Raw genomic sequence first — 26294 nt, 5'->3', positions numbered from 1 at the left:
TAATACTTAGTAAAGTGCATAATAAACAACAGTCGCCTCACAAGTGCCTTGACTGTTTTTGTGATTTGGCACTGTATAAATAAAATTGTATCTTTATTTATTCAATTCAGTGTGTTTTTAATTAATTGGGATGTATCATCCAATACTAAACATGCAGCCATCAGAGTACTTGGAAGGAGTTTTCAAAGCACACACTGTTTTGCACAAAACCCATGCTCACTGTCCTGGGACTAAATTTAGACGTCAGAATATGTGAAATAAAACACATCCAGTTCTCAGATTAGACTTAAAGTCAAGTCTGCAACTGACAGTATTTGACAGACATTTGCATATTGTTAGAAGACACAAATCCCCTTTGATGGCTGACACGCTGGAGCCCAGTTACCTGCAGATGGGAAGGCTTAGGAGAGGAGGAGGAGGAGGATAAATAGTGAGGCAGCAGATTGGTGAGAAAAGAAAAGTAGGAACTTGGCTGAGGAAGAGAAAGGGATAGGAAAAGTTTTAGAAGTATTACATGACATACTGGTTATCCTGTGGGTGCCTGTACATAGTTGGAGTATCCCAAAAGCGTGCCATAAACTTTGGAATTTATTTACCTTCTTCTCAGGATTGTCTAAACAATTCTTAACTACCAAAGCAAGTTACATCAAGAGCACTTTACATTTGGCCATAGTAGAAAAAAATGACACTAACTTTGAGATAAAATCTTTAAAAAGGAAAGAAGAGAGAAAAAAATAGGTCATGAATTCACACCTTTTCTCCAATTGCTCCTGGAAGACCCAGCTCGCCAGCATCACCCTATTTTAGGAAACAGTGACAACACTTATCAACACCATTTAAAGTTGAATAGAAACTTGAAATAAGAACTATGAACAATTTTCTTACTTTCAAAAAATCTAAAAGCAGCTGTGGACATATTGTGTCTGCTGCCTGTCCAAAGAGTGAGCAATTTACTCATCAGCATTCCCTTAGTAGCTTATAGTTGGTAGCCAGTGGACATTTAAGGATATAGTTGCATAGAAAACTCTTCCTACTGTATTTCCCACCCCTAATATTTCTGGTTGAAATGAGTAGCGTTTGCGTCATGTGTCACAGGGCAGTATCCTTTGCTCCCAGCGGTACTCAGCTCAGATGAATCTTTTTTAAAATTTAGATTCGTTTAATCCAGTACCCAAGGACTTTGGATTGCCAACACTTAGCTTACCTGTCACACCACCAAATCAATGAAATTTCATTGAGACTTCCTGTAGAGGCTTCCAGTGTCTTTCAGGGTTCACACTTGCATTTACATCTATGGCAAATTTAGGACTACCAGTTATCCAGTCCAGAGGGGAAGCTAGAAAACCCAGAGATCCACACACTCCTTTCCATCCTACACTAGGAAAGTCAAAGCTAGTTAGCATAGCTTGACAGCTTTTTTTATTGCCGTTCTCTCTGGATTTTAACTTTTGCTCTTGACACCAGCAGCTACTGCACACTTCTAGCGTTTAATACATATTATATGAAATGTCATTTTAGTTCAGAATATTAAATATCAGATTTATTTAGTTCTAAGAGAAGAAACTATTATCTTCATAGTCTTTACCTTCTCCCCGTTGGGACCAGGAGCTCCTGGTTTGCCATCAGTACCCGGTATGCCAGGCAAGCCCTAGAGGCCAAAAGATTAGGATCAGATAGACATTATTAGCTGATTATTGATATTTGGTTAGACTGAGAAGTTACTTCAGAGAGTTTGAGTGTTGATATATGTATTAGTTAGTCATGTTGGGAGCCTGACACTTACAGGTTTACCAGGTGCCCCATCTTTTCCTGGTGGTCCGAATGCTGCAGAACTCGATGCTGTTTCAGCTGTAGAGGGGCCTGGAAGACCAGGAGGTCCGGGGGGGCCTGGGGGACCTGGTAGCCCAGGTAGACCCTGCATTTAAAAAAACAAAACAAAAACATTCATATCTATTACATTTTGACTTTCACCTGAATATAAACATATATAGACAAAAACAGGGATAATTAGAGAAGTAAAGTTTTTTCTCACCCGAATAGATTCCAGATCAGGGAATCCTGAGGCCTCCATATCCTCAAAGGTCTGAAATATATTTGAAATTAGGATAATCTTTTAAATACAAACATCATTAAGCACTAAAATCAGCTGGAGCTCACAGATCTGAATCCTGGTCCTGGGGGTCCTGGAGGACCTGGAGGCCCCCTCGGGCCTGGATGGCCTTCTCCACGGTCTCCCTGTAGGTACAACATTTGTTAAGACAAGGTAGGTCTGCTGAGCACAGATGCACTTTAAATGATTCTTTTTACAGCTTCTGTTTTTTTTCCTTTCCTGTTACTCTGTCAGTGTATCTAACCTTCTCTCCTTTGGCTCCAGAGTCTCCTGGGGTTCCAGGGAAGCCTGGAGGTCCTTGAGCACCCTGTATTGAGAAAATCATCATGTTAGGGCACTTGAGATGTCGTGACATGCCTTTTCTGTATTTAAAGTCATACATTATTAAAAACAACTTACAGTTTTTCCATCCTCACCAGGATCGCCCTGCAACATGAATAAAGAATGACATGAGTTAGAAGTCAGGCTAGTATATAAATAAATCAGCTTGACCACAGATTTTAAATTCAGCGCTGTGTGAGTAGGATGTAGAAGTATCTCATAACAGGAACTACTGACATTCAAGCAAACTGATGTGTTGTCAGATTAATTAGCTTCCTTAGTTTTCTTGTATTTTATCAGTTTATGTGCGTTGCGCTTTCTCAGCACTATGTAAAAGCAATCATTGAATCATACATGTAAACATGCAAACCGTGACAGATACAGTAACGTTGGTTCAACAGTAACAGCACATTTGTGTTTGGTGTTTTCTAGTAAGCAAATAATTTTCAGTTGACTAACTGGCTCTCCATCAGCTCCTGGAGGGCCCTGGGGGCCCGGTGCTCCAGGTGGTCCTCTGGGTCCGGGAACTCTCGAAACTGAGCCGTCACTGCCAACTGTATGCTCGGGTGCAGGTCCTGGAGGACCAGGGGGCCCCGGGGGTCCAGGTGGGCCTGGCTCGCCCTTTACACCTTTATTGCCAAAGCCTGCGCTGCCCTAGAAATGGAAAGCATCGTTGCAGGAAAAACTTTGAAATGTAATATTCTCACTGTTTGTCTTTCTAAAGTGCATCTGTAACATTCTTCTCAGTGATAACAACTAGAGAAACGATACAAACAGTTAAACTGGATTTGCAAGGCACCATTTTTGGAGTGTGCCTAACATTTAACAGCTAAAACACTACTTAAGAGAAACCTGATGCATGTTAAGAGGTTTGAAGCAGAGTTGTTCACCCAAGGAACCATGAAGAGCAGGCACACCCATTTAATTTTAGTAGTTTATTACATGTGTATTCTTCAGCCACTAAAATCATAGAGCTACAAGTGAGAGAGAGGAAAATGTCTTACTCACCTTTTCTCCCTTTGTCCCAGATTCTCCCTGAAAATAGAAGGGACAGTAAAGCCAATGATTAAACAATTTCTCTATTTAGACCTGAAAAAATAGCAGGCATGAAGTACATCCCCAGTGTCTCATACTGTGGCTGAGGTGGCATCAATAGAAATCAAATCCAGAATCAAAACTACATTCACTTAAAAAAAAAAATGCTACACATGATCATATTTCACTTGTTGCATGTCAGTTTCACAATTTTACCTGTGCATACATTTAGACCAGCGCACTTTATGCATGTGTCTCGTGCCAGAAGATAATGAGGTCAGTATAGATTCATTCTGATTTTCTCGTTTTCCGTTATCATTGTGAAAAATGCAGTTCGACTTTCACAATTACGAAATAAGAACACAAATGTAGTTTTCTTTCAGAATAAAATAAAAACTATGACACACAAAGCTGTCTGTCAGAGTGTTTGTTTCTTTGCCTAAAAAACTTTCTAGACTATCAGAAGTTAAGCAACCAAACTTGGCACACATGTCCATCGCTGAAGCCCCTGAAGGTTCTCATCTATGTCGGAAATTATTATATCACCATGATGCCTGGCAACCACTTAGATGCTAAAAACAGCCCATTTTAGCCAACAGCACCTTATAAAAGCATCCTGTCATTTTATTTTTACCAGCATCTTAACATTTTATTTATATCCACAAATGTTTAACTATGTTATATATTATGTTGCCTTGTAAACACAGAGCAATGTGCTAAATGAACTATTTTCAGCATATCAACAACATCTAGCACACCCCAATGTGATAAAGTACATTAGTTTGCCAGTAGCACAAATAGGCCAATCAACAATATAGGAGACTGTCAGTAATGTGTTGATATTCCATTAGAAATTTGCTGCTCCCCCTAGTGTTCCCTCAGGGTATTTTTACCACATCTTCTTCACTGCTACTCTTCTTTTCCCACCAACGGTAAGGTTCTTGAAGTGTGGCTCTTAGTAACAGTTTATGTTAAGATAAGGAAAGGATACACTACTGTATGCTTCATTCATAATCTTCGCCCTATATCAAATCTCCCCTTTATTTCAAAAATTCTTGAAAAAGTTGTCGCCGCCCAGCTTCATTTACATCTCAATGACCATAATCTCTATGAACAATTTCAATCTGGTTTCCGCCCCAATCATAGCACAGAAACTGCTCTGTTAAGAATTACCAATGACCTTCTGATGGCAGCAGATTCTGGTCTCCTATCCATTCTCATCCTTCTTGATCTTAGTGCGGCGTTTGATACCATTTCTCACAATATTCTCCTGAACCGGTTAGCTTCCATTGGTATTAGTCATACCCCCCTTGCCTGGTTTACCTCCTCTCTCTCAAACCGCACTCAGTTTATCCAACTTAAATCCCATTCTTCAACTCTCTTTCCTGTTTCTGCTGGTGTGCCCCAGGGTTCAGTATTGGGGCCTCTTTTATTCATTATTTATATGCTTCCTCTTGGTTATATATTCCGAAAATATAATATAAATTTCCACTGTTATGCCGATGACACCCAGCTCTACCTTTCTTCTAAACCCAATTCATCCCTCCCACCTACCTCCCTCTCAGACTGTCTTATTGAGATTAGATCCTGGTTCTCCTCCAATTTCCTCAAACTTAACAGTAATAAAACTGAAGTTTTACTTGTTGGTAAACCATCTATCTTAACCAAATCCCACAGCTTTTCCATTAACATTGAAAATTCTCCCACCCTTCCCTCCCCTCAGGTTAAGAGTTTGGGCGTCATACTTGATAATACTCTTTCATTCCAGTCTCACATTAATTACATAACCCGGTCTGCTTACTTCCATTTACGTAATATTAACCGACTCCGTCCCTTCCTTACCCCTCATGCTGCTACCATCCTTGTCCATAGTCTTATTACATCCCGTATTGATTACTGTAATTCCCTCCTATTTGGTCTTCCTAAAAGGTCCCTTCATAAACTTCTTCAAAATTCTGCAGCTCGGATCATAACCCGTACTCCGTTAAGTGCTCATATTACCCCAGTTCTTCAGCAGCTTCACTGGTTGCCCATAGAAGCCAGGATAAATTTTAAAATCTTACTTCTTACATACAAGTGTATCCATAAATCTGCTCCTTCATATTTGTGTGACCTGCTCCATATCACCACTGTTTCCTGCCCTCTCAGATCATCATCTGCTATTCATCTTACTGTTCCGTCCTCACACCTTATTACTATGGGAACAGAGCTTTCAGTCGCTCTGCTCCCCGGCTCTGGAACTCTCTTCCCCCTGCACTAAGAAATATTGACTCCCTCTCCGTATTTAAGACACAGCTCAAAACACATCTGTTTAAACTGGCTTATTCGCTTTAATGCTGATTTTATCTGTTGTCACGCTCTGTTTTGTCATTTTAATTTATTTTATGTATTTTATGACTACTGTTCCTTTTATTAATTGTGTTTTTTTGTAAGGTGACCTTGGGTTTCTGAAAGGCGCCCTCAAATAAAATGTATTATTATTATTATTATCATCAACGACCGTTTAATGATATAGCACATAGAGTGAGCCCGTGAGAGCGTTTTCATTTAATTTGAGCGCTTAAAACGTGGACAAACACTATTACAACTAACAAAGCTGACAATGGTTACAAAAAACAACTTCATAACCCAATATAAAAATAACAATTTTAAGCCAAATCTCACTATTCTACAGACAAACAGTTGTGCTGTCCAAACAGGCATCCTTCAGGAAGCCTTAAATAAGAAACTGTTTCAAGCATCACCAGATAACTACATTTATTTTATCCACCATAAAGGCTGAAACATGTCTTCGAGTCCAAACCTTTTCTCCACGGGATCCACTCCTTGAGCTGGAGCCAGAGCCTGCTTCTCCCTTCGGCCCAGCTGGACCCCTCTCTCCCTTCTCCCCTCTGTCCCCTTTGTCGCCCTTCTGTCCTTTAGCCTCGACTGGCCCGAGAAAACAACAGCAGAGGGGAGAGTCATTAATATCCTCATGAAAACCTCTCAAAAATGAGTAACGACTGTATCCCACATCCCAAACAATAAACAGGACATTTCCTGCTCCCAAAAGAAGAGGAAGGGGTAAAAGAAAATGACTTTTTGCCTGATGGTGCACGAATCTGTGTGTGTGCACAGCCATAATTTTCAGCCATGTAATGGTTTAACAGTGGTGACTGAATACCTGCCCACACCCACATGCACAGATACCATGATAATATTCACGTGTGACCGGGTTTGACCTCCAACTGTTCTCAGTTTGAGCGTGAAGCTGGTCACTTTTAACAGTGCTCACATGCACAGCAAAATGATGCCCACTGCAAGAACATCTTCAATATTACAGGTTTAAGAAAATAAAAAAATAAAAAATAGCTGGAATAAAATAATACCACAAGAAACCGCATCAGCAGCCAAAGCCAACAGGTAACTATTCCTGCACACTTCTTCAGTTCTCTAATTTGTTTAAGAAATTAAATATTTCTTAAATATTTACTTTTTTCCACTTCCTTGCTCATTCACTCTTAGTTCTTCAAATTTCTCTGTGAATGTAGTTTTTCAGGGCATTACAGCCATCAATGCCCAAATTTTAACATTTCAACCACCGTTAATGAATTCAAGAGCATTTACGTATATGCATGCACTCCTGTACCTGTACTTATTTGCATGTTTAATCCATTTGAAGTCGTGCTTCATAGCTACACATGCCATAAGCAGAGCATCTCGACAAACAGCAGAAGAGATGCAGGATTTGGATGCTTTGTCTGTGTTTTTAAACTACCGTCAACCCACCTTGTGGCCCACGAAGGGCGGGGCTGGACTCCACAGAAAGTGAAACGTACTGGGAGTCCCTTGCTGAACACAATATAAAAAGACAGTGTAAATGAAGTTTCCACAATTCCTCGAGTCAGCTACAAAGAAGTTTTGGGACACAAGCCAAACATTTTGTTCATAAGCTCTGATAGTAAACTGTTTTTTTGTCCTGTGTGATAAGTCTTGTTACTGTTTTGTCCATCATCAACCCTGGTGCAAACCAGAGCTATTAGCAACGTAATGCTTGGACATGATGTGCAGCATACCTGAAAATGCAAGGATAGTTAGGCTTGGGCAGTACTACAGTGAGAGCACACAGAGTAATCCCAACATCTTTTGGCTGAATTGAAGTAATGTATTATAGCACACTACATAAAAACACCATCAGAGGGCAGTATGTACTAGTAAACAGTCAGCTGAGTTAAGTAAACTATGAATGACTTTAAGATTAGATGAAGCATAACTAGGAAAGTGTTGATAAACTGGTGATTAAGGTTGAGCCAGACAATACAGAAAGCTTGTAGCTTAAGAGGGCAGCACTTGGCAAAGTGGCCAACATCACTAACTCCTAGGCAGGTGTCCAGATGCAGGCAGCTGTAACAACTCGTAGTCTACTAGGTTTCATTAATTAAGTTAAATCAAGTCCCAAAGTGGACCTCAAGACTTTGTTTATGCCATTTGTGCTTTTTAGAGCAGTTTGAAAATGATATAGTTTGCTGTGAGATATAGACCTTTCAAGCAGTTTGTGCTTCAGGTTTGATGACTGAACATGTCGTAATTTATTAGTCTCTTACTCTGCACTACTTTGAATATGTAAGCGTGTTTTTGGACTGCGCACATACAGTCTAAGCCCTTGATTATACTTTCTACAGCTCAGAGTCGGATCAACTGGGGCCAGAGTGACGTAAATTCTGTCATGAGAGGGTGAGCACGTGGGTCCATCGACTGAGACTGTATCCTTAACAGTGTATAATCAAAGCTTAGCTAACAGATTAGCACTTGTTTCTCTCTCACATATCATTACTCCTGAGAGAAAAAAAAAGATCATCTTGAGGTTTGCTATATCCATCTTTTACACACAAAATTATCAATACTGTGACTTTTGATGGTTTCCACTTTCCCCTTTATTAATTAGTACACATAACACTAATGGTGTAGGTTAAGTCTTTAAAGTACAGAAGACAAATTATTATTTATACTAGCAGTATGTGAGATACTACTAGTATATGAGGATACATTATTCTGAATACATTCTCATATAAATTCATTATGAAAGCATAAAAAAAACTGCGAGATGACATTTTTGTTGTTCAAATGAGAAATAATTCAGCTTCCATAGTGTATTGCTTATGTTGACCACTAGATGGAGACATTTGTCAGCAAATCTGTTCATAACGAGCCCGGACTGGTTCAGCTATGCACGTTTAACGAATATGACCTCAGTGGCAACATGTAGCGCCATTAAACTCCTCTAGTTATACCCGGCAGGTGAGCCTGTGTCAGCATGTGGAAGTGTAGAGCTTATTTTCCATCTTTGAAAGTAAAATAAATTTATTAAAGACACTGACATTCGCTAGGGGCTGATTCAAAAGAACCTGTAAAAACACGGGGGTTGCATGAAAAGATGAACTGAAAATGAATAAATCCAAGTCTGGTGTCACATAAACTCACCAGTCTCATCATTCCTGGTCATCGGTGGGTGCGGAATGGGCCTCAAAGTTGGACGAGCCGTCTGCAGAAAAATAACAACATGACAGACAGAGATGCATATTTAAAAAGGGCAGGAGGTGACATTTGCTGAAAGCTGCAGTGATCTTGCTCTAAATTTTATGGCTCGGTTTCCCTCCATCCACTCTGCTGAAGAGCCCTGGAAATAATCCTGCAGCCTGGGAAAAAGTTATCTTTGTTAACATTGATGCCAAACAACCCCAACCAAAATGAGTCATGTTTCGGTACTGCTGTGCCATTCATCTGCATTAATGTTTACAGACTGTGCAGCCAAAGCTCTCTTAATAACTAACAAAACTGTTTCCCAGCTCTACACTAACCCTTTTGAAAAACATGATTGAGTCAACATGTGCTTTCCAAGTTAGAGAACCAGTACCAGATTTTCTTTCATTTACTGGCAAACTGCTTTTGTTGTCAAGTCGACTGTAATTGCCGTTTTTGTGTTAATCGCTGTCAGACATCTCATGCTTGGGTTCTGTAGCAGACCTCCTCTGCTGACGAGGAACACAATCCACAGTGTGTTCAGTCATGCTGTTGCTGCTGCCTTATTGGTTTGGTATTAATAGAAAAATGTTGTGCGAACACTGTTTGATTAGCATGCGAATTACACAGTTAGGTCCATAACTTGATGGACAAAAACACAACTTGTGTAGTTTTGCTTCTGTACACCACCACAGTGGATTTTAAGTCAGTTAAAGTGCAGATGTTCAGCTTTAATTCAAGGTGGTTAAAGGTGTTGTTTGAACTGTTGAGAAATTGCAGACAGATGGAGGCAGTGGCCAAATCAAAAATCTGGTACTTCAAATCTGGTACCAAAAGGCCTGAAAGACCACCGAACACAACTAAACCGAATGATCGCAGAATTATTTCCATCGTTAAGAAAAACAACTCCAACTAAAATGCACATCTCTAATAGAAATAGAAATATGGATGATTTACAACAAGGGACAAACCAGCGGTTACCAGTGATTAGACTTTGAAAACAATCTCTTACCATAGTGATAAGAAGAAAAAGCATGAAGAACAAGAGAAAAAGCTCATGATCCATGATTTTCTGTCAGAAAGGCTGGAGGTAGTGTTAAGGCATGGGTCTGTATGTCTATGAAGGATGAATTGTGAAGTATACAGAGCTATACTCTCTGCTTCGCTGTGACAGAGCTTCACACTGCAAACGGATAACGATCTAAAGCTTACTGCAAAAGCAACCCAAGAGTTTCTCAAGACAAAGAAATCTGATATTTTGGATGGCCAAGTCAGTCACCCGATCTCAACCCCAGAAAGAGCAGACTTTCCAGTTAATAAAGAGCAACCTGAAGGCAGAGAGACCCCACAATTAAGCTACGCGAGCAATAAAGGCTTAGAGTTTGGTGTTGTCCATGAATTCTACACTTCAGGCAGTCATTCAATTCAAAGGACTGACACGGGCAAAATGCTCACATGCAAGCGTAATTAGACTCATTAGGTCTTTGTTTTTGTCCCTTCAATAGAAAAGTTACGAGCAGTTTTTTTTTGACAAAGAAAAGACAGTATGCAGTCTGCCGACAATCCTGTGTTACTAAAATCAGCGGGCCTCAGAGGCGCAACAGGAACAATTAAAGGTCAGGTGAGGCGAGGTCAGTAATGTTCCCAAAGCAACAGGAAATAATGCAAATACTCCCTCTCTTTGGCTCATTCTTCACCGGTGACACACCTCAGATGGTCATCTGAGGAATTCGAGGGGGGAGCTAAAGGGCCAGAGTGATGCCACTGTTGATAATTAACCAGTTTCCTCTGTGGGACAAACTCCTTCCCACTGCGTTTCACAGCACTGACTATGCCAAGAATCTGGCTGGAGCATTATTGACTCCTCTTAATTGCATCAATGTGATGGAGAATACCGTACTTGTTCACTTGTTCACCGATCCATCATAGCGGGGGATGTCAGGTGGGAGACTCATTTAGAACATAGTGTTGATGGATTTGAACCACACAACCCCCTGAATCTAAGAGCAGGTATGCAGCTCCCTCAGCAACGAGCATATCCCACCTCCACAGCAGTTCAGCCTCTTTTTTTTTCTCCCCTCTTTCTTTTCTGCACTCTAAAGAATCACAGAGAAACTTCTTGAAATCTGCACATATTTGTGGTTGGCCTGAGGACGAAGGGAAAACAGCCCGTGTGTTTAGAAAATGCAACAAACAGGGTGTTGGGTAACAGAAGAATTAGAATTAGAGAGAAAAAGAAGAAGAAATGATCTAAATAGAAACAATTCACCAAAACAGTGCTACGTCTCATTAAAAACCCAACTGCAAACAAAATGTGAGACACGGTTACAGGTACGATAAAAAAGGAGATTTCCTCAGCAGTTATCTAGAAAGGCAACACATTGGAGTAACAGGTCATTTCACAACAGCGATCTCTGCATTTTTATCTTCACCGTTTAATCTAATTACATGATTTGGGTTCATTCAGTGTAGCAGTCTGAATGTTCACCGTTTTCTCCCTTCTGAATATAAAATGCTGTTTTCACAGGTTCACGGTTTCATTGCTGAACAATTGAACTGTTATTTGCATGCTTTCATATCTAAGATACTTGAAATGGTAGAAACATGTAGAGATAAACCCAGGAATTAAGTCCTCTCGTGAACTTTAGAGAGAAGTGTGCACTTGTTCACATTTAGAATTGATAAAATCCACTGAACTCTTGGCTAACGAAGAACTGTTTCAAGTATTATACTCTTTGGGTTTCATGCTGAAGGGGACACTTCACTTCCAGCTGTGACACCTTTAAGGATGACTGACTCGCTCTCCCATCTATCACTGTGAATTCCAGGATGACAAAATGGAAAGTCTCACTTCTACAACTCTCCCTGTCTAACTTGTCCTTGCCCAGACTTGCCTAAATTGCACCAGTTGGACAATTGTGCAGAGTGTAAGTTATACTTTGTGTGAACAGATCATCATCATCAGATGGAAAACACTAGCATGTGGGCATTAAATGCCAGCTGTTGTCTTTTAAATTGTGTTGTATATTATATGATGCTAGTAAAAGTCTGCGAAGGTGGAAAAAACCCCTTTGTAAATGCTGCGAGGCACTAAGGCAGTGAATGTAGGCCTGTAATGATGGAGATACTTCCGACTGGAGGTACCTGCCCTCTCCAACTTTCTTTCCACCCCTGTCAGTTCCTGTACACACGTTTGATTGAGAAACCAGTCAGAATAACAAAGCCTTGAGGCCGGGGCCTCTAACTTGGATCAGATTGAGTCCAAATTGACATCTGGTTTTTCTAACTCTTCACTATAATTGTGAGTGGGAGTGCATGCGTGCAAGCACAGCGCATGGCAGTGCAGGGTGGAGGATTGTGTTAGCTTCTCAGCCTGTGTGGCTATCTGTGAGGGTGGGAAGATGTGAGTGGGTGACTGTGGAATCTATGAGAGTGAGAGAGACAGAAACCAGAGAGAGGAAGACAGAAAGACAAAGAGGTTACAGATAGAGAGAGTGACAAAAAGGGAGATGATGGAAGTCACTAAAAGATAGTCGTAGATCATGCACGCGCAGAAGAACATGAGCGTGTGAGTAAACCCAGCAATGTAAAGGTAAGGAAATGTGTGCGTGAATAAAGAAACTAGTTTGCGGGCCATGTTAAAAGTTGAACCAGCGATAGCTCCACATACACAGCTCAGAACTTGTGTTGCAATTATTGCTTTTTATTAGGCACCAATAAACAAAAACAAGATCATTTAAAGTAGATTGTGTCTCTAACCGCAGACTAATGGTTCTGAAGCCTCAGGTCGGTTCATGCTAAATTGAACAGACCAGAAGAGGCATGCTGCTTTGTGGTTGCACATGCATGCTTTCTCAAATAAAGTTTTAAATAATACATTTATAAGACACTCCAATCCCAAAACATCAGATGATGAATTAATAGAATGAGCTGCCTTAACAGGGACTCTCATCACATGGATGGACCCCAGCTGCATGGTCTTGGATTGCAGTTTGTAGTCCTTGTTCTGGTCTGCTGTGTTGCAGCAGATCTCAAGAGGACAACAGGGATTCTTGTGTCTTGGCCAGCTGTCATCTAAGACACTAGAGTTGGAGTTCAGACCAGAATGAATGAGCACCAAAGCAACAGTGGCTCAGCAAGCTAGCCAGCCTGACATGACAGGAAGAGCCGAGCAACCCGGTTAGCTGTGAGTGAATGTTTGAAGAAAAAAAAAAAGAAAAAGGTCAAGACAACTGTCCACTAGTAAATCAGTAAAGCATCAGTGATAAAAAGATGATTTTCAAATCTAGTTTGCTAACAGCTGACTTACCTGCATGGCAAGTTAAAGTTTATATGTGGAAAACAACAGCAGAAGAGAGCATACCTGGTCATTGTCAATCACCATGTAGCCATGCCTTAAATGATACTCTCCTAGAATTTGCTTTGGAAAAGCTCTTTGTCCCTAAATGTATACGACAGAAGCAGCTCGTGTTCCAGACATCAACTCAGCAGTTTTTAATCTCCCATGGGGGGATGAGTGGTCACTCACTTATATCGAGTAATCTGAGACATCAGTGGTATATTCAACACTGAGTTTACAGAAGCACAGTCTGCTGCACACACCCCGTGTCCGTGTCTTACTTGATCACCGGCTTGAATCCTCATGATGTAATAATGCATTCTTGTGCATGTTTGATCCACAACTTTAAAGCAAACTCATTAGCATGTTTACAACAGTGCATTAAGAGTAACAAGCAAAATAGCAGTGCAGTCAATCAAGCAGAACGCAAAGTGACAAAGATAAACCTTCATTGGAAATAAAGAAACTCGAGAATACACAAAAGTTGTTGCATACCGTCCATGTGTGTTTTTCCGTGCCTGGTCTTGGGGGTCTGGTTTCCACATAACCGCTTCCTTCCCCTGAAGCCTGAGGAGACCGATCATACATTTTTACACTTCATTTTATTGTTAACAAGACCACGCTCTTGTTTTTATTCAGTGCTCTGACCATTATAAACCTGAAAATCTCCTTTTAACTGTGTGAAATGTCATAGAAATGTTCTGATCTATGGGGGAGTTTTAATAAAATATGTGTGCATATACATTTTAAGACCAGAAGCTCTTTCCTTCCTGCTCTCTCAGTCACAGCGTATGTGGCCTCTTTTGCTCGACCATGTTGTGTTTATTGTCGTAAATCTAGTATTTGTGTTACCTTCTTGGCTAGGTTCCATGTTACACAGAATTTATGTCTGCATTAACACCAGTAAGTCAAAGGCATACATATTTGCTATACTAATTTAGAGTAAGAAGCTTTCATACAGTAAACTCCCATTACATTCAACCTTTCTTGATATATCAGTGTATTTGATGTGTTGGCAAAACATGGAAACAGCTGTTAGGTTGCCATTGGAGATAAAAGGCACATCCTGAAATGGGAAACCTGTGATTTCCCCCATCTAATCCAAACAACATCTAAAAGATTTGATGACAACAAGCAGTAAAGTCACAAACTTTATTCTGTCAGTAAGGACATGGTTTTGGTGGTCTGGGTGAGCAGAACAGCTGTGAATGTTTTACTAAATAACAGTGAAGGCTGCTGGTGGGCTGCGGCGAGGCACCTGTGTTTGTGTCTGGGTGGTCAGGGTCAGCGGTGCAAAGGCTGCTCTCAGACTTACAGCTCTTACAGATTTACTGTGGGTTTTAACCCTATGATGCCCTTTGCATCATATTTGATACATGAGTTTCTGAGACCTCCATCTCATCAACATGATCAATACTTGCCATAATTTCAAAATATTATGGACAAAACTCTCTTTTTTTGTATAAAATTAACATTGTTGTCAACAAAAAGTTGCCAAAAATGCCCGATGTATCAAATGCGATACAAAAAATATATAATAAAAATATATAATACACAACATGATATAGCAAAAAAAAAAAAAAAAATGTGGATTTTGTTATAAGGTTAATAAACATCTCAGTTCCAAAAAAATCAGAATTTTCTGGCTATTATTTGATGGGTAGGTTCTTACTGGTTTAAGTGAAGTTGCATACTGAACTAAAGCATCAGTTTTAAGTAAAATGGCATCACTTGTGTTACTTTAGGATGTCTCTTCCACAATTTGGCTGTTATTATTTCCTTTAAAGTCATGATTAACTGATTCAAAACTGCTGAAATAAATCATTAGCATTGGCTATGTCGATGATTAGCTGTCCATTCTTCTGCACACATGCTGCTGGCTATAACTAAAAAAAGATATCATGAAAGATATCATGGAACAAAATCCCTGATTTCAGACTGTGGACATAATGTAGCAACTTAATTTAGGCCAGTTTGCCATTTCCAAAAATTACTCCAGAGACAGTTTTATCTAGTTAGCTAGCTAATTATCCCTGATATTAGCTCCATAAAGTGGTTAAAAGCTGGGACGTGTCATTTTGTAACTGGGATTTACCACGTCCTTTGGAAAATTCCAATATGCAATTATCTGAATTTGAAGCCTTAAAAGTTACTTAAAACTTTTTATTACAGATCTTAAACATGGATCAGATTGGATTACTTTTACAAAGTGGAACTATCGTCAGCTTAAATTTTTTTTAAGCCATACTGTCCAAACTATAAAAGGTAGCTGCAAAATGACAAAAAGCACAAATGCACACTGTGCAGCCTGTTTAAATTTTGTCACATACACATAGCATACTTTTGGCTGCCTCCTTATATATTTGATTTGGCAGATTTTTACACAAGGTGGACTTAGTGATCGAACAAAAACATAAAGATTTGGGTCTACTGAACTGTGGTTCTTTTGCTTGTTAAGTAAATGTGTAGACCACTGCAGTATGTAGCCACTATTGTGCACACATAGCTAATGCTGGTAGCATTGTGTTTATCTAATATGAGTTTAACCTGGTTTGAGCACAGTACCTTTACTGTAAAAACAAACAAACTACTCATACAGTTTTAGAGGAAAACTTAGGATCAAATAATATTATACTGATATTTGTGGCACTTTGCACCATGCATAACTTTGAGTGCATGATGCCAGATTAGTTTGCAGGTCAATGTTAACGTTGTCACCCAGAGTCACCTTTCCTTGGAGGTTAACATCCACACCATACACAATGTCTTATACTGGCATTCTTTTGATTAGTCACCAACCTGGAAATATAGAACTCTATGTGAAAACAGCACTGAAGCTTTACCTCTGTAAACACTTTCCTGATGAGTTTATGCCATATGTCCAGTGAGTTCAGTCACATGTAGTGTGTCATTCAGTATGTATGTGATAAGTTGTTACTCACCATGTCTGAGTCATCTTCATCCTCCTCACAGTGCCTGTTGGCAGCAAAGGGATCCCCCACCACCCTCAGCTCACCGATCACACCCTGTTGCAAAACACGAACGTGGTATTTAAATGTTTGATGATAATAAGAACAGGACAGCTCTTCTTCTCACATCTACAACATGTACTGCTGCCAGAACATGTATGCTTTTTTTCAGCAGTGCTTTGATTTAATTATATTTCTCAGGGAATTCCCCCTGCCACAAAATCAGAGGGGCTATTGATGTCTCTGTCTGTGAAGTACCACTATCTGTGACTCAAACACACCATCTGATACATGTTCCCACACAGGACACTCAGGCAGATAGCATTCTTACCGTCTTCCTGCCTATGAAAGGTCCATTAGCTGTGTATGTCGTGGTGGTCTCTCTGCTGTGGTATTATTTGAAGTCAACTCTTCTTCAGGACACATTTATGTCCCAAGAAAAAGAGTCAAATGGATTTTTTAAGAGAACTTTGAAGATAAAGAGCTCTTTGACACTTTAACCCAGTCTCTCCACAGACCTTTAAGGCCTATTCAGTAACATTTCCATATAGTGAATGTCCCTTTTAATCTTTACTGCTTCAGATCTTCACAATAAATCTTAGATTTTGTTCACAAGAAGGTCAAAACTTGTCACTACAGCATGTGTTTTCTGATGAAAAATAAGAAAAGGATAACTTAAAATACTTCAAAATCCCCCTTCAGAATGGAATGTCCATTTTCAAAATGCAAAATATAAATATTTAGATGTTTGTAAGAGCTTGCCAAGTCTTGATTTGATTAAGGAAATTAAATTCACAAGACCTCTGGAGCCCTAGGGCCATGCTCAGGTCAACACATAACACATGGGGGGGGGCCTTGGATTATTTTTTTTAAAAATGCTTTAGGATAACTTTTAATAATAAACAGTTGAGAAAACGTCCTCCTGCTTAAACATCCAACCACAAGGAAATATTTAAGAGGGGATTTGAGCCAAAAACCTGAAGCAGAGTGTAGCAGCGTTAAAAAGTGGTTTTCAGCAACATATGCAGCTGTCGTCAGTCATCAAAAAAAGACTGAAACTAGTGTTACAGCTGAGAGGGGAAGCGAGAGATGAATTTCAAACTGGGAGATGACTAGAGACTTTAGGGGTTTTAGCCAGATGGGACGTAGTCGTTTGAAAAAGAAATTCATATGTAATAAAATTATATCTTGTGTCATCATTTATGTAACAATTTTATTAAGTAGATGCTTTTAGCAAATGGATGTGTTGGACAAATTATGTTGAATATGGAGCAGTAGTTATCGTAGATGGTATATGTTTGTACGATGCTGTCATGCTTTTCAAATATATTTCAAAGTCAGTTCAAAGTATCTAAGGTGGAAGAGTTTCATTTCATATTAACAACATTGAAAGTGTTGTTTCATCTCCATTGAGACTGTGTCAGCTCCCAAAAAGACAAAAAACAAACTAAAAACCAGCAATAAACAACTTAAACATAAAAAATCACAAAGAAAGAACAATACAGTATCCACATTTGAACCAAAGAGTAAAACAGTGAAATGTGGATTATTAAATATTAGGTCTCTCTCCTCCAAGTCTCTGTTAGTACATGACTTAATAATTGATCAACAAATCGATTTACTCTGCCTTACAGAAACCTGGTTGCAGCAGGATGAGTATGTTAGTTTAAATGAATCAACACCCCGAGTCATTCTAACTACCAGAAATCCCGAAGCACAGGCCGAGGGGGCGGTGTGGCAGCAATTTTTCACACCAGTCTATTAATTAACGAAAGACCAAGACAGACTTTTAATTCATTTGAAAGCCTGATGCTTAGCCTCGTCCACCCCAGCTGTAAAACTCAGAAACCAGTCTTACTTGTTATCATCTATCGTCCACCTGGGCCTTACACAGAGTTTCTCTCTGATTTCTCAGACTTTTATCTGATTTAGTGCTCAGCTCAGATAAAATAATTATTGTGGGTGATTTTAACATCCATGTAGATGCTAAAATGACAGCCTCAACATCGCATTTAATCTGTTATTAGACTCAATTGGCTTCTCTCAAAATGTAAAAGAACCCACCCACCACTTTAATCACACTCTAGATCTTGTTTTAACATATGGCATAGAAACTGAACATTTAACAGTGTTTCCTGAAAACCCTCTGCTGTCTGATCATTTCCTGATAACATTTACATTTACAATAATTGATTACACAGCAGCGGAGAGTAGACTTTATCAAAGTAGATGTCTTTCTGAAAGTGCTGTAACTAAGTTTAAGAATATAATCCACCCACTGTTATCATCTTCAATGCCCTGTACCAACATAGAGCAGAGCAGCTATCTGAACGCTACTCCAACAGAGGTCGATTATCTTGTTAATAATTTTACCTCCTCACTACGCACGACTCTGGATACTGTAGCTCCTGTGAAAACTAAGGCCTCAAATCCAAGTACCTGACTCCGTGGTATAATTCTCAAACACGTAGCCTAAAGCAGATAACTCGTAAGCTGGAGAGGAAATGGCGTGTCACAAATTTAGAGGATCATCATTTAGCCTGGAGAAATAGTTTGCTACTTTATAAGAAAGCCCTCCATAAAGCCAGAACATCTTACTATTCGTCACTGATTGAAGAAAATAAGAACAACCCCAGGTTTCTCTTCAGCACTGTAGCCAGGCTGACGAAAAGTCAGAGCTCTACTGAGCCAACAATCCCTTTAACGTTAACTAGTAATGACTTCATGAACTTCTTCACAAATAAAATTTTTATCATTAGAGAAAAAATTACCAATAATCATCCCACAGATGTAATATTATCCACAGCTACTTTTAGTACCATCGATGTTAAGTTAAACTCTTTTTCTCCAATTGATCTTTCTGAGTTAACTTCAATAATTAATTCCTCCAAACCATCAACGTGTCTTTTAGACCCCATTCCTACAAAACTGCTCAAAGAAGTCCTGCCATTAATTAATTCTTCGATCTTAAGTATGATCAACCTATCTCTAATAATCGGCTATGTACCACAGGCCTTCAAGGTGGCTGTAGTTAAACCTTTACTTAAAAAGCCATCTCTAGACCCAGCTGTCTTAGCTAATTATAGGCCAATCTCCAACCTTCCTTTCATATCAAAAATCCTTGAAAGAGTAGTTGTCAAACAGCTAACAGATCATCTGCAGAGGAATGGCTTATTTGAAGCGTTTCAGTCAGGTTTCAGAGCTCATCACAGCACAGAAACAGCTTTAGTGAAGGTTACAAATGATCTTCTTATGGCCTCTGACAGTGGACTCATCTCTGTGCTTGTCCTGCTAGACCTCAGTGCTGCGTTCGATACTGTTGACCATAATATCCTATTAGAGCGATTAGAACATGCTGTAGGTATTACAGGTACTGCACTGCAGTGGTTTGTATCATATCTATCTAATAGACTCCAATTTGTTCAAGTAAATGGAGAGTCCTCTTCACCCACTAAGGTCAATTATGGTGTTCCACAGGGTTCAGTGCTAGGACCAATTCTATTTACATTATGCATGCTTCCTTAGGCAGCATCATTAGAAGACATAGCATAAATTTTCACTGCTATGCAGATGACACGCAGCTCTATCTGTCCATGAAGCCAGGTATCACAGACCAATTAGTTAAACTGCAGGAATGTCTTAAAGACATAAAGACCTGGATGGCCGCTAACTTTCTGCTTCTTAATTCAGATAAAACTGAGGTTATTGTACTCGGCCCTGAAAATCTTAGAAATATGGTATCTAAGCAGATTCTTACTCTGGATGGCATTACCTTGGCCTCCAGTAATGCTGTGAGGAACCTTGAGTCATTTTTGACCAGGACATGTCCTTCAATGCACATATTAAACAAATATGTAAGACTGCTTTCTTCCATTTTGCGCAACATCTCTAAAATTAGAAATATCCTGTCTCAGAGTGACGCTGAAAAACTAGTTCATGCATTTATTACTTCCAGGCTGGACTACTGTAATTCTTTATTATCAGGATGTCCTAAAACTCGCTGAAAAGTCTTCAGCTAATCCAAAATGCTGCAGCAAGAGTACTGACAGGGACTAGAAAAGAGAGCATATTTCTCCTGTTTTGGCTTCCCTTCATTGGCTTCCTGTTAAATCCAGAATTGAATTCAAAATCCTGCTCCTCACATACAAGGTCTTAAATAATCAGGCCCCATCTTATCTTAATGACCTTGTAGTACCATATCACCCTATTAGAGCACTTCGCTCTCACACTGCAGGCCTACTTGTTGTTCCTAGAGTATTTAAAAGTAGAATGGGAGGCAGAGCCTTCAGTTTTCAGGCCCCTCTTCTGTGGAACCAGCTTCCAGTTTGGATTCGGGAGACAGACACTATCTCTACTTTCAAGATTAGGCTTAAAACTTTCCTTTTTGCTAAAGCATATAGTTAGGGCTGGACCAGGTGACCCTGAATCCTCCCTTAGTTATGCTGCAATAGACGTAGGCTGCCGGGGATTCCCATGATGCATTGAGTTTTTCCATTCCAGTCACCTTTCTCACTCACTATGTGTTAATAGACCTCTCTGCATCGAATCATATCTGTTATTAATCTCTGTCTCTCTTCCACAGCATGTCTTTATCCTGTTTTCTTCTCTCACCCCAACCGGTCTCAGCAGATGGCCGCCCCTCCCTGAGCCTGGTTCTGCGGAGGTTTCTTCCTGTTAAAGGGAGTTTTTCCTTCCCACTGTCGCCAAAGTGCTTGCTCATAGGGGGTCATATGATTGTTGGGTTTTTCTCTGTATTTATTATTGTGCTATCTACTGTACAATATAAAGCACCTTGAGGCGACTTTTGTTGTGATTTGGCGCTATATAAATAAAATTGAATTGAATTGAATTGATCCTTTTTAATGGGGTCCTGAAATGCATGTTACCATTTTCTTTGAGAAGACAAACTGATGACAGCATTCTATAAATGCTGAAGCTAACTTAGCTCCTTGGCAACCATGCTAACATTTCAGTCTGTTCTGACAAGAAATAATGCAAAAATTTTAAATAAATAGCTCCTGGATAGTGTAGTGGTATGACTACACACCTTTAGATCGGGAGTTGCAAGTTCAATTCCCACCTGGTATCGAGAAAGGGTCCTGGCTAGACCCCCCATGCTAAAACCAAGCCCTGGAATGGCGCAGCTACGTCTGCAGCTCAGACACAAGCATTTCACTACATGTTGTACTATGTATGTGACAAATCAAATTTGAAATAAATAAAACATTCATGTTGGTGTTCATTTCAAATACCTTGACCTTTTAAAGAAAGAAGTGGTGCAGCATCTACCAAAGAAAACCATGGCATCGGATTGGGTATCAAGAATCGTGTAAATCCACTGATGTTGGTACGGACTATTACATTTCTGGTATTTTGATGTCCGTGCCCAAAGCACTGTTCAAACATGATTGGTCAATACCACAACAGAGCGAAACCAGAAAGCTTCCAATATACAAGTCTGAGAGCAGTCTGGGATGAAGCTGAAAACAGTGCCCATATTAGGCAAATCATTTTTTTCCCTTTTTCTACATTTCTTTTCCATTTCATTTTATTTTCTATCAGTTTCCAGGGGAGCGTAGGAGATTTCGTTAGACTTCACAGATGTAACCCTAAAAAAAAGTGGAAATTGGGAAGAAAATGATCTGCTTATACTTATATTTGTCCAATAATATAAGGTCATGCATGACTTTCACGAGTGTTGTCTATTAAGTGTTGAAATTCAAATCTAAAAAGCTTCCATTTTTTATTTTCCAAAAACCAAATTGCACAAATTAAAGATTGTTCCACACCCAAAAGGGTTTGGTTGAATTTTCAAGGCTCAAAGATATAAATCTTTTCAGCGATTTTAATCACAACTGTTACTAAAGAGTGCATAAGTGCATTACATGGATATAAAACAATCACTCTGCAATGATTGATTGAGATCTCAAGTATGAAAAATAACTTAAGCAACTCCGTTTTTGCCTAAAAGGTTTGTCCCTGACAAATTACTCAGTTCTTATATGGAGTTCTTCGTTTGCTTTTTGTGTTGATAAACTTAAAATAATTGCATGCTTAGAGACAGAATGAAAAATGATCACTGGCTGTTTTCTCCATGTAATTAGCCATGGTTGAACTACTGCAACCCCTGCAGCTAAGGCCGGCAGTTGTTGTGGCCAACCGCTGAGATGTACACCAGTCAAACGACTGGCACTAATTACATCACAACTGTGAGGTCTTCCAATTATTTGCAGAATCTACAGATGATGGTGACGCGATACAGACATTAATGTTTTGGTTTGAAGTAGGCAATTTGAGCAATGGGATCACATGAGAGTTATTCAGCCAAAATGTTTCACAGGATAATAACAACCGTGAAAAATCAAAACACTGAGCTGCACCTTTCCAAGACTTCACGCAGCAGGAATCCGGTCTCTAAGTTAATGTTGGTTGTATAAAGCTTTAGTTTAGGAATGCAACAATCTGATTTACGCGATACACAATCGACAGATAGTTCTTTACCTGTTATGAAAGGATATAAAATAAATGTGTTGTATTTACTATATCAGTGTTTAGGTTAAAAAGGTAGAACTCTATTTACACACCAGGAACTTATCAGGATCCGCTCCTCCAGCCTGCCCAACAAAGACCCCAGCGCCACTCTCCAGCTCCATGTCCTCCGTTGACCTCTCGATGTGCACCACCTGAGGGTCTGTGTCACAGTTGAAGTAGAATAGCACCTTGTTGTCCATCACTGCAAGAGAAAAACGGGTCCAGGTGTCCGTCATGGAGGTCACGAGGAACCTGGCTGCCTCAAAGGACCGCGCTGACTTGGGCTTGGTGTAGTACAGGATGACATTTTGGTTGTTGTTCTGCACGGCTGACAGCTTAACTCCCACATGCATGATACTCTGCCGAGCATCCGTGATGGAGAAGATGACCCCGCCCTGGTTAGTGGTGGGTTTCAGGTTGAAAATGAGGGAAAAGTCTCGGTAAAATGGGTTCGGGAGGTGGGCCCGTGCCAGCTGGCCCGTGTTGGCATCCGGTCCAAAGACAAAACTGGGGGTGTTGTCTGGTCCATAGATTTGGGTGATCTCACTCGGAGGAGGATCTCCAATCAGTTGTAGCAGGGAGACTCCGCTGTCTTCTAAGGGGAGAGAAAGAAGATATCAGGCCACAGTGAGCATAAAACAGCAGAGGTTTAAAGGGCAGCATGGCAGACTAGGAGTTAGACCAGGAGGCTGTTGGCAATTTCGAACCCGTAACATAGGTGACAAAATGTGGATGTTTGTGATGGATGCAGGACAGGTACTTGCACTAACTGCAGCTGAATCAGTCACAATGCCCTTTGTAAAGAAATGTATGTGAGAATGTAAATGGTCCCACATCTGCTTTTACCGAACCATGTTTTTTTTTTCCTAGAAGCCCGGGAAAAGCAGCTACTCTCAAGGGACCACAAACAAACAAGTGATTTTATTACTTGAAAATATGGAAAGTGTGTTAAATCCAAAACATCTGCAAAAAAGGGAAAACATGAGGCAAAAGAGAGTAAGAAAAGAAACATTTTCTCAGATGTTATAAGTCTTGCACACTTAAGGCAAGAACTTCCTAAACTAAGAAAGAAAGAAACCTCGTCAAGGTTTATCCTCTACTCATGCACAGTGGAAGTAGATGAAAAGCCTGCTGCAGACTATGGAACAGATGGACATTTACGCATCATTCTTGAAGACACTGAAAAAAAACCCAACACACACACACACACACACACACACACACACACACACACACACACACACACACACACACACACACACACACACACACACACACACACACACACACACACACACACACACACACACACACACACACACACACACACACACACACACACACACACAAAAAAAACACGCAAAACTTTTCAAACTTGCATGACATCTGCTAGATGTCATGACTTGGGGCACTGCAGGGACCAACAGCTGGGCCTCCGGCATGTCTGTGCTGACACTTCCATCACCCTGGGCGACACTGGCAAAGTCGGTGCATAATTTAAAGTGTTTAAGAAAAGCAAAGAACACAGAGAGCAATGTGTATTCATGCACATGCACTGTGGACACAGAATTTGATGTAGTGACATCAAACCAAACTTCTGCGCTTTGATCCCCCCCCTCAAAAAAGGAAAAAATGTTTCCATGTGTTAAAAACAGATTGACCAAAATGACTGTTTTTGGACAACGTGATGCATTTCTGATTCTTTGAAGAAATGCTTTGGTTTACCACCTGGTGACTAACGAGTGAGCTCTATCGCTCAGTTCAAAGCTTCCCCACTGCCCTGAGTGCTGGAGATCAATTGAATCAGCAGTTGGCTGCGTCGAGAGCCTAAACACACGAGATATTTTATCTGAGCCAAAGATGCCGCTCTCTTCTGTACCATCATAAACACCAGCCTGAATATTCTGCTCGCTATCGGAGGACTGCAGATGCATTTATTTGAATCTGCGCTAACAGAGAACCCAGTCAAGCTGCAACAGGACAGCAATAAAAATACCTTCCATTGTGCAGTTCCTCTCTGCACCAATCAGACTTCTAGAGCAGTAAGCGGATGAGACCAATAATAGTTGTACACTCACATACATATATGCATGTCAACAGAAGTATAAGCAAAGTCCAAAGACTGATAAATATTTTACTCAAGCCTGGGAAACACTTTTAGTGAACCATGAACATCTTAACATTTAGACATTCTTAATCAATCTTATACATTTTATCTCTGTGTCATATCCAAAGTCGCTATATCATTTAGAAAGTTAGAGACCATATTACAAGCAAACACATCAAATCTAATAATTAAATCCACGGTCCTAAAACAATCAAAACCTCAGTATAAACTAAGTATGTTCTATCTAAATTAAAAAAGGAAAAAAAAAATCACCACAGGATGACACAACGGCCTCCGGGTTCAGAATAACTCAGACATAGGTCACTGACTGTTGTTTGCACCCGGCTGACCAGATGTTTACTCTGATAAAATCAGAATGAGGCACCTTGAGGGTCCCTTCAGTGGGCATGTGCTGACATGTCTGATCCTGGCTTGCTGTCTTGTGCATAATCTGCCAAAGGAGGTTTTAAAAAAGGTAAAAACCTTGTAATGATTCAAAGGGGAAATCCATCATTTGGGAAATTGTAAATCCTTCTGCTTTGGGGGCTGAAGCAGTTGGAAGTTGAAGTTTTATTGAAGCCACAGTGCATAACTGAACATGCAGTGTATTTTTTCTGCAAGCAAAGCAGAGAGAATGATTTGATTTGTGTGCAAATTAAAATGAAAGGTTTGTAATAAGGTGGAATGCTAGGCGGATTGCGTACACAGATCCTGGTTGTCCCTCAGCATGCAGCATTCCTCTGCAGTGCAAAGTGAGGATACGACCTCACCGTCTACTCCTCACAATTTCTCTTTCACCTGGATTTCAAGCATTTTGATTCTTTCAACAAATAAAAAGCCGACATCCTGTTGGAACGTGCATGCACACAAGCTTTCCAAACCCCTAATTAGCAAAACATCTCACCTATTAGCCATCAGCCACACCGACCAGATGTGCACTCTTTTGAGCCGTGCTTAGAATTGACCAAAAAAGGTATTTACAGCCCACCTATCCTGATGCAACTGTGCTTAATGCCATTTTGAGACTTAAAATGTCATTTTCAGATCTAAAGCTGATTGAAAGGTTTGACCTGCTTTAGGATTTCGGAGGAATGCTTTTACTGAATCTGGTTTAGTGTGTCTGCATTGTTAGCAAAGAGCCAACCAGCCATTCCATCTCGGACATCAAAAGTTGTAGGGGGCCTCAGAGAGGTCACCATTAGCATTTTAAGTGCAATCTCAATTCAGGTTTTCTCAGATAGCTTTTGTTAAACGCTGACAGCTTCAAGGTCAGTTGGGAATAGAAAAGATCTGTGATGAATGGAGCACTGCAGGGTTTACGGTGCTAGTTTGTCTTGTCAGGAAGACCGCTTACTGACTCCTTTTCCTCACATTTCAAGACGG

The 26294-nt window shown here is 40.1% G+C and overlaps 1 protein-coding gene across 5 annotated transcripts in view; it reads right to left on the bottom strand.

The window, feature by feature from the left end:
* Positions 1-26294, bottom strand: part of col18a1a (collagen type XVIII alpha 1 chain a) — an 82328-nt gene that overhangs the window by 15447 nt on the left and 40587 nt on the right. For 3 of the 5 annotated variants that reach the window (XM_031757373.2, XM_031757370.2, XM_039600215.1), the window contains 15 exons: positions 22858-23399; positions 16247-16330; positions 13800-13871; positions 8927-8987; positions 7235-7297; positions 6270-6394; positions 3440-3466; positions 2891-3085; positions 2510-2536; positions 2355-2417; positions 2158-2235; positions 2033-2083; positions 1784-1915; positions 1586-1648; positions 754-798 (listed from right to left, as the gene is read on the bottom strand). In XM_031757373.2, coding sequence (XP_031613233.1) covers positions 754-798; positions 1586-1648; positions 1784-1915; positions 2033-2083; positions 2158-2235; positions 2355-2417; positions 2510-2536; positions 2891-3085; positions 3440-3466; positions 6270-6394; positions 7235-7297; positions 8927-8987; positions 13800-13871; positions 16247-16330; positions 22858-23399 — 1628 coding nt within the window. The remainder of the gene's footprint in view (positions 1-753; positions 799-1585; positions 1649-1783; positions 1916-2032; positions 2084-2157; positions 2236-2354; positions 2418-2509; positions 2537-2890; positions 3086-3439; positions 3467-6269; positions 6395-7234; positions 7298-8926; positions 8988-13799; positions 13872-16246; positions 16331-22857; positions 23400-26294) is intronic. The other 2 variants (XM_039600217.1, XM_039600216.1) reach the window with 2 other exon arrangements.

The sequence above is a fragment of the Oreochromis aureus genome, linkage group 16 (genome assembly GCF_013358895.1).
Source record: "Oreochromis aureus strain Israel breed Guangdong linkage group 16, ZZ_aureus, whole genome shotgun sequence".
Lineage (NCBI taxonomy): Eukaryota > Metazoa > Chordata > Actinopteri > Cichliformes > Cichlidae > Oreochromis > Oreochromis aureus.
This window is presented reverse-complemented; position numbering and strand designations above follow the sequence as displayed.